The 9,168-nt window shown below is 45.9% G+C and overlaps 1 protein-coding gene across 1 annotated transcript; it reads left to right on the forward strand.

Moving 5' to 3' along the window:
• The first annotated feature begins 625 nt into the window (after positions 1-625).
• On the forward strand, positions 626-3,047 carry LOC125543452 (heme-binding protein 2-like). Its single transcript, XM_048706809.1, has 2 exons — positions 626-933; positions 2,392-3,047. The coding sequence occupies exons 1-2, from the start codon at positions 722-724 to the stop codon at positions 2,825-2,827; spliced, it is 648 nt and encodes a 215-aa protein (XP_048562766.1). The 5' UTR covers positions 626-721; the 3' UTR covers positions 2,828-3,047.
• Positions 3,048-9,168: the final 6,121 nt, after the last annotated feature.

Raw genomic sequence — 9,168 nt, forward strand, 5'->3', positions numbered from 1 at the left:
CGGATATTGTAGATGGACGAGTATAATTGCTTGGATTTGTTCTCTCTCTTTCTTTTATACAGGTAAGTAGATAGATGGAGAACATTTTTCCATGCATGGTTGTATGTGGTGGTGGGTCACAATTTATAATCTCTTTTCACGCAAAAAAGAAGAGGATATCATTTTAAACCGAGTGATTTTTTCCGAACACAGTCTTGATTTCTCCATCTTGGAGTATAGCTGGCCAAATGGGCCGTTTTTTCGGGCCGGTCCGTGAGCACGCCGGCACGTCCCGTCTTGGGCCAGGCACGGCACGCGGCACGCTCTGGGCCGTGCCTGGGCCTGGAGGCTAGGCACGCGGGCCGGCAAGGCACGACCCGATTACGTTTATTTATTTATTTTTATACATCTATATATGGCCTAACATGTAAAAATAGGCTAAAAAACGCTCAGTGCGTCAAAATAACGGGCTGAAAATATGCGGCCCACCGTGCTAAACGGGCCAACGTGCCTGGGCCTGGGGGCGCAGCACGCGGGCCGGCACGGCACGGCCTGTATAGTAATCGTGCCCTGGCGGGCCATGCCAGGCCAGGCACGATTAAGATGGGCCAGGCCGGGCCGGCCCGTTTGGCCAGGTATGTCTTGGAGGGAGTACACTGTGCGCATCCGCTGCCCGTTTCCCCCTGGCCTCGGCAAGGCGAGAGCGAAGACTGACGCCGCAGCTGCCGGCGAGGCGAAGACCATGGAGCGGCAGCATCCGGCGGTGCCCTTGCTCCCCGTCCTCCTCCTCCTCGCGCTGCTCTCGCCGGCCGCCCGCGGCTCGGAGTCGCCGCAGTACGCGACGGTGCACGCGGAGTCGGACTTCGAGGTGCGGCACTACCGCGACACCGTCTGGATGTCCGCCCCCTCCGACGACACCTCTTTCCACGTCGCCACCAAGCTCGGCTTCCACAGGTGATACGCTTCTCACCACCCCCACGATCTTGCTTGGATCGTCACGGAATCACCTGATTGACTGATTGATCGATTCCTGTAAGCACGCCGTCCTCTGGATGCAATCCTATCATCCTCCGCAGTCTGTCACCAGATGCAATCCTTCGATTTAGGGGCTGTCGATTTGTAATCCTCGCGTTCTTTTTTTTTTTGTGATTATTACCGTCCTTCGATTTGTTCCGTTGGCGTGTCGATTCTTGGTTTAGGGTTGGGTCGGGTAAGCAGTGGATGACTTGTGGAAGAAATTGATGAGCAAGTTAGGGGGTCGCTGTCCCGTTTGCCTTTCATCAGGATGCTAGTACATCTTCTCAGCTGAGACATGTGAGTTGAGAAGCATGTCATCCTGAGTAGAGTGTGTTGCCGTGCACAATTCTGCAAGTTGGCAGGAGAATCTGTAGCACAAGGAAATGTAGGATCAGCCATTACTCTATGAGAATGATCGAACCTCGGTTGTGAATCACCTCGAATATAGACAAGAGTTAACCATTCTCGTTGCAAAATTAAACAAACATAATCCATTTCTGACCTGATACAAGATATGTTAGTACATCTATAATCTGACTTTGCCGCTCTGATGTACTTCCTCCGTCCCATAATATAAGAGCGTTTTTGACACTGCACTTATTAAACAGACCAGACTCCCAAATAACTAGGCTATCTGAATTGTGATAGGTCCAAATACATATTTTATGTTTACTGCTACCCGTCCAGGGCCGTAGTCTGCATCAACACGAACAATTCAATGATTCTGCACTGCCCTGTTTCATTTAGCCATACGTTAGAGGCATTTCTTAATTCCAGGAACTGATATTAAGATCTTTGCCTCCATCTGCGAATAATTCTTGATGTATAACGGATCTTTTGATTTGTGAAATTGATAACTCAAAGGGCCCAAATAATCGGATCGATCCCAAGTGTTGTTTCCACCTAGGTCTTGCAAAAGTTCAACTGATGCGATATATCAACTTTGCTAGCTCGTGAAATATAAAATTTCATTGCATGAGGTAATTGCTCAACAGCGGCATGTGAACTTATGACGGCATCACAATCTGCAAGTTATTTTGACACTTTTGTTTGTGGGGGAGTTATTTTAATTTCCAGCCTTCCAGGTAATTTACTATGTGCACATTTAGTTACATGAATCAAGTATATTGATGTTTGTCCATAATTTGCTCTCCATTGTGCACATTTAGTTACATGAATCAGGTATATTGATGTTTGTCCATAATTTGCTCTCCATTGTGCACATTCAGTTACATGAATCAAGTATATTGATGTTTGTCCAGGATTTGCTTTCGAGTTTGCTTTCCATTGCCCATTCTGAAAGTTTCCTGTCTCATGAATTTACCCACTTGGTCCAAACCCTATTATCATACTCAGTGACCCTGAACCTTTAATGTCGTCACTGATTTCTGCCAGGTTGTTCCAATACCTGATGGGCGCAAACCTCAACTCTTCCAGGATCAGAATGACGACCCCTATCCTAACAAGCATCGTCCCAGGCGCGGGGCCTCTCCACTCTTCGGCCTACTTTGTCCGGCTCTACTTGCCATTAGAGTTCCAAGCTTCCCCTCCTGTCCCTCTCCCGGAGCTGAACCTACATCCAGATAGGTGGCCAGGCCACTGCGTCGCCGTCAGGAGCTTCTCAGGCTACGCACGCGACCACAATGTCGTCGAGGAAGCTGAGAAACTCGCCTTGAGCTTGAGCCGGTCACCGTGGGGGAACTCCACGAATCACCCTAGCAAGAACGCCTACTCCATCGCACAGTACAACAGCCCCTTCCGCATCGTCGGCCGTGTCAACGAGGTGTGGTTCGACGTCGACTGCAGATCTGCTGGTGTGGAGGCTTATTAAAAAATGCTCTATGCAGTATGCCATCACCATAAAACCAAGCGAAATGCGGCACCGTGTAAGCTTTGTAGCTTTGTATATACTAGGGGTTGGGGCGCCACCCGGTGGCGTCTCCTAAGTGAAAGCTGGGCGGTGCTAGGTTGGTAGCCGCCCATGCCAATTGCTTTTTTGCTATCTTGTTAACACATGGACATGACATGAAAGTAAGAAGTTGCTTTACAAATTTCAGAAGAGCTAAATACTAAATGACACTTAAATACAAGGAGATTAGGGCATCTTCAACGTGGATCACCAAACTGATACCACCAACTAAGTCCGTGGACATCCGTATTTATCAAAGTGGACACGCACTTTATTTTTACAACGCAGAAGCGGGACACTGAGCATAATAATAACTAAAAACCAAAGAAAAAGATTACTAATTCCCACTTTATTTTTACAACGCAGAAGCGGGACACCGAGCATAATAATAACTAAAAACCAAAGAAAAAGATTACTAATTCCCGTCAGAGGTAAGGTCGGCAACGCCCTGAGCACATCCATCGTAGCCTTCTTCTGCCACTTCGCAGATTCAGGGGGAAACTGATTGACCACCCAACTCGACGCTTGCCAACTAAGAAGGCCTTGTTAATTTGTTCTACAAGTAACTCAAACAAACTCGCATACAGGGCTTTAGCAAGAGTGAAGTTCAAATCCATCCCATGCAAATATCAAAAAGATAAAAACTGACAAATGATAAATCAAAGGAAAATTCAACATCTGTTTTCATGTAAGCAAATTTCAAACACAATAGGCTAATGCGAGATTGAGTAAACTCAAGGTTGGAGCATATCTAAAAAGTGTCAAAGTCACTATGCTAACTACCATAATTATGCATATCATGGCAACATAATTATGCATAAAAGGTCTTGTTAATTTATGAGTTTTTTTCAACTGTAAAAACACAACTATGCAGACCAAAAGAATTCTATGGAATCCCAAGTAGAGAAATTATTGCCATGAACCATGGAAAAAATACTATGATACTGGAGCATATATGAAGCCCATAATTCCTTTTAGATGATACCTTTGCATAAAACTCGTATAGTTTGTGTAGGAAAAACATGTGATTAGGAAACAGTATCATGTGGTTTACCAAGGATATATAATGGGCTTGTTAACATCCTGGCGATAATTGAACAACACAGCAAGACAACAAGTGTCATAATTATATTTATTGGATGCAAGTGAAACTGAAAGGCATGTACATGCTTCGAAGTTGTTTCTTTGTTTACTGGACTTTAAAGCAACACAGATTATTTTGGTCAAATGGACAAACAAACAAATTTCTTGGGTCTGAGGCTAGAGCAACGACCAAACAGACATCATATAAGCGACTAAATATATAACATTAGCAAGCCGCGTAATATTTAACATGACATGGCTAAATAACAAAATCCAAGAGAGCAAATGGTACCTAAATCACACGGGGCTTCCATTGGTGGAAAATTGCTGGTTATCAGCTATTTGTTTTGACACATTTCCAGGGAACTCTGTTCGTAATAGACATAGTAAGTTGAATATATGTCCTTTACCTACAACAAGTATAAATACTGAAAATAACTCATAAAAAGTTTCCCATAAAAGATTTCAGTAAGTTGTGGTAGGAATAGCATGGCTTTTAATGGTATAGAAAGCCAAATAGAAAAAGGTAATCACACTCGTAACAAACAAGAATACAACATTGAACTCACTTCCTCATGGACTGGAGTTAGTCAACCATATTCGGCACCTTTTGAAATAAATGAGGATCCTCGGCTACCGTAATGTTGGCTTGTTGTAGCGGCGGGGCATGGCGTTTGGCGCGGCTAGGTCTGGGTTCAGTCTGTCGAGGCCCTTCATGACAACTTTGTAGGCCCAGGCCCCTTCATCATCACAAGGATCATGCGCCAGGTCTCAGAACTTAACATGCATCACGGAGTGCTTCCATAGCTCACTATCCATCTGCGATTCACCGGGGCTCTGTGGCAACTTGGTGGCACAACATGTAACCTTGGTATCTCACGCACACCCAGGTGGATCATCACCTGACAAAATTGAAGCTGGAAAGTATTGAAGGTTGTATGTACATATAGCAGCTAACAGTAAGTATGCAGATATAGTAGGACCAACAAAATGTTACCTTGACGGCATGGCAACACAGGATCTCCTGCTCCTTGCACATGCACATGAATGCTTCACCGTCTTCTCTAGCATTGACCCCATATTCCAACCTAGATCATTTTTCCCTGGTTTTACTGTTGGGATGCGGTGCTATGTATTTCAAGTTGGCAATTACTGCCTCCACTAAGAAGGGTTCAGATTCACATATGGTTTGCACAGACAGTTCATACACTTCTCCTGTGTATACCTGGCTAGCGTGCTCCTCGGTCGGTAGATTTGTCCTCAAAACAATCTCATTCTGCACGAAAACAATAAAGAAACACACTTGATATATGAGCAGATCTTTGGGATTGTACAAAAAGAGATGTTCTCTAGTAAAAAAACAAATTTATGGATTAAATTAGTTAAACACATAGATATGTGCATATCCTGATCAACTTTTATATAAAGCTAGATTGCAATGACATAATTTTGTTAATTCTTTCCAGTAGTTGGAGGGGCAAATATCTAAATATCCATCACAATACCAAAAACATGAACTTCCAAAGAGTACGCCCTGCTAACATATAGCTATGCAGGAGAACAACAACAAAATGGAGCATCCTTATCATAGAAATATAACTTCTATTCAATGGAAAAGATGCACTGCCCATTCTCAAGATGCATTCGATATGTATGATGCACACACATGAGCTAGGTATCAATTTCGATATCATGGTTATGACAATAATGGGCTATACTCACTGGTTCCAAAATTTTAGAGATCTGATAGTGGAAGCATTCTAGATCCAGCGCTAGTGGGCACTTACGCAATTGTAAACTTCTTTGTTGATGCACATCGCCCAAGATAACCTTCGATGTCCCAAACAAACTGAGCTCACGAACCAGCACCTTGAGGACCCACGAGCACTTACAGATCTTGATGCTTTAGATTAATCTGTCAGCACACACTAAAAGTATCACACATAAGTATCAATTAGTAGCCGGCAAATTTAGTATTGTGCTAATCACATCGAATCAGGAAGATAACAAAACAAAATTCATAACTAATAGTATAAGAAAAACTTCTCGGTTATAGGCCTAACTTAACTGATTAGAGTAGAATGCAAAAGGTTAAGAAACATCAAAATTATGCTTGATGTTATAGACACCTGGAGGAACTGTGAAAGGTCAAACAATAATCCCACATGGCGGATTAGCCGATGGCGACGTCCTTGTCATGGTCCAACTGCTCTCTGGTTACGACGCGGATCTCGATCACAGTGAATTGGCGACCGACGTCCTTATCTTGCCGAGTCCTTCACTCCGGTCCTCTGGTCCGCTATTAGGATTTTTACTCTATATCTGGCCCTGACCATCTTGTTCACATTGATCACCTTCCCAACACCCTTACAATTTGGTAGAAACAAACGACGAGAAGGCAAGGACGTGTGTCAGCCATTCTGATGTGGTAGAAACAAAGAAATTTGCGGCAAGAGAAACTTGGCCGGCTGGGAAGTTGAGAGTTGGAAAATTATTAATTTATTATTGACCTGCTAGATGTGCACGCGGTCGGTGACGGAGGGCTCAAACCTGTCGAAGCAGACCGGGCCGGGGTTGCCGTGCAGCAGTGGGTGCAGCTCGTCCTGCCGACAAGCTCATCAGCAGTGCTCCGCAGCATCTCTGTGCGCTCCTCCATCCCCATCGACGCTGCCATACTGCTCCGACCGCGTCCGTCTGTCTTTGCCTCTAGTAGTCCTGCGCCCTCTGTTTCCTTGCCATTTCTTTTCTGTGGTAAGGGAAAATAGTTAATACTGCAGTGGATGAATTTAATTGTAACATGAAAGGCGAAGATACAGAGCAGTGGATGGAAATGAAATGCTCTGAGTTACATGTCTCCTGTCAGTGTGAAAACAATTTCTTAAATGAAGTTAGTTTATTTTGATTCAGTTTTGTAAAAGCATGTAATGGAGCATGTTTATGTAGGAGATAATCATGCTTGAACAGCATAGATTGCGATCAGAATAAAATGCTAAGTGAAGCTAGATGGAAAAGCAGAGCTAAACAGAAGATGAGTGCAGCAAGTGAGATGTTAAATGTAAGTAATGGAACTTGAGTCATGCGCTTTTTGGATATATTAAGTCCCATTAAGATGACCGTTTAGTTTTTCTTAGACTTCTTTTTTGAAGATTCTATAGTGGACACAAAATTCAATCTGGGAGTAATTATTGTAGTATAAACTTATAGCATGATGCACGCCCCTATGGTAGCTTGTAAGAAAGGGGATATATACATGCAAATATGAAGTAGCATACAACGAGTGATTCAGCTCTGTTACTGCAACCATTACATCAAAATATGCATATTTTAAAACATGTGAAAAAAATGTGAGAGCCGCTATTGTGGAATGCACCGCTAAAAGTAAACTGGTTCATCTGAAGCTCCATGGGCAGTGTGCACCGTGATATAGACAAGCGGAAGCAGAACATCAGATGTGAAATATTTGGAAAAGCATGGACAGGAGAAAAGTGAGAGAGCCAATCTAGTCATGGAAAAAGATTCGGCGGTCGTAAAAGGTAGGTATACTATACATTAGGATGCAAGAAAGAATACCTATAGGAAGCACCCGTTTGTCACATACAATTCTTAGGCCCCTCCCAATACTCCACCTTGTACAGGTGCTAAGCCTTCCACGTAGGCAAAAAATCTGATGTGGCAAGTTATTTAAGAGGGGAGAGATGGGTGTGGTGACCTCAGAAAGAACCAATGCTAAGCACGTGAACCTAGGCAAAATATTTAAAAGAATGGAGCCCACCAATACATGAAGAGATTTAGTTGTTAAATCATTAAATGAAGCAAGCTTAGCAACCATAAGCTAAGCACCTATGCATTGGGGAGTATAGTTGCTAAGCTATTTAATGTGCTTAGCACCTCATCTAAGTACCCATGCATTGCCAGCAGCCTTATTACATCCACCCCTTCATTAGCACAGCTCTCTATGTGTAGAAGATAGACATGGTCAGGGAAGAGAGCTAAATTAGGGAAAGCTAGAGGGCATGGAAGGGGGCGGGGGAGTACCTGCGCGTGGAGGGAAGGGTGGCCTCACCGGCGTCCACGCATGGTGGCGAGAAGTACGTGGACGAGGGTGGCCTCGAGCGGAAGAACGGAGATGACCCGCAGATCCGCTCTGCTCCACCTCCTGCCACGACGTGCCCTCGCAGCCTGCTGCTCAATTTGCGGGAGGGGAACGGGAGGAGGTCGCTGGTGGATGGGGAGAGGTGAGGGGAGAAGAGAAGACGTGGTGGCGGCGGCGGCAGGGGAGGTCGTCCAGAGAGAGGGGGAGGGCAAGGAACCGGGGGATGTGGAACGAATCTGGGGCTGGTGGGGGCGTGGGGCCGGCGCTCTTTCCCCTTTTTTCTCTCTCTCGACGCTGATAGCGCGAGACCTCTGCTCCTTTCATTGGGTGCGCCGCACAGTATGCCTCCGCCCACGTGGCACGCGCGAACAACCCCTCTTGATGCACACCTTATTGTTTTGGATGTGCTTATTTAGCCTCCAATTTGGTACCCTGGTGTCCAGCCACCACAGCTCTCTATGTGTAGAAGATAGACATGGTCAGGGAAGAGAGCTAAATTAGGGAAAGCTAGAGGGCATGAAGGGGGCGGGGGAGTACCTGTGCGTGGAGGGAAGGATGGCCTCACCGGCGTCCACGCATGGTGGCGAGGAGTACGTGGACGAGGGTGGCCTCGAGCGGAAGAACGGCGACGACCCGCAGATCCGCTCTACTCCACCTCCTGCCACGACGTGCCCTCGCAGCCTGCTGCTCAATCTGCGGGAGGGGAACGGGAGGAGGTCGCTCGTGGATGGGAAGAGGTGAGGGGAGAAGAGAAGACGTGGTGGCGGCGGCAGCGGGGGAGGTCGTCCAGAGAGAGGGAGAGGGCAAGGAACCGGGGGATGTGAAACGAATCTGGGGCTGGTGGGGGCGTGGGGCTGGCGCTCTTTCCCCTTTTTTCTCTCTCTCGACGCTGATAGCGCGAGACCTCTGCTCCTTTCATTGGGTGCGCCGCACAGTATGCCTCCACCCACGTGGCACGCGCGAACAACCCCTCTTGATGCACACCTTATTGTTTTGGATATGCTTATTTAGCCTCCAATTTGGTACCCTGGTGTCCAGCCACCACAGCTCTCTATGTGTAGAAGATAGACATGGTCAGGGAAGAGAG

The sequence above is a fragment of the Triticum urartu genome, chromosome 3 (genome assembly GCF_003073215.2).
Source record: "Triticum urartu cultivar G1812 chromosome 3, Tu2.1, whole genome shotgun sequence".
Taxonomy (NCBI): Eukaryota; Viridiplantae; Streptophyta; class Magnoliopsida; order Poales; family Poaceae; genus Triticum; species Triticum urartu.

Excerpts from the sequence above, each read along its gene's own strand:
- LOC125543452 (XM_048706809.1), top strand. The coding sequence starts at position 722 with ATGGAGCGGCAGCATCCGGCGGTGCCCTTGCTCCCCGTCCTCCTCCTC. Across the intron at positions 934-2,391 it reads ACCAAGCTCGGCTTCCACAG|GTTGTTCCAATACCTGATGG; the intron begins GTGATACGCTTC and ends GATTTCTGCCAG.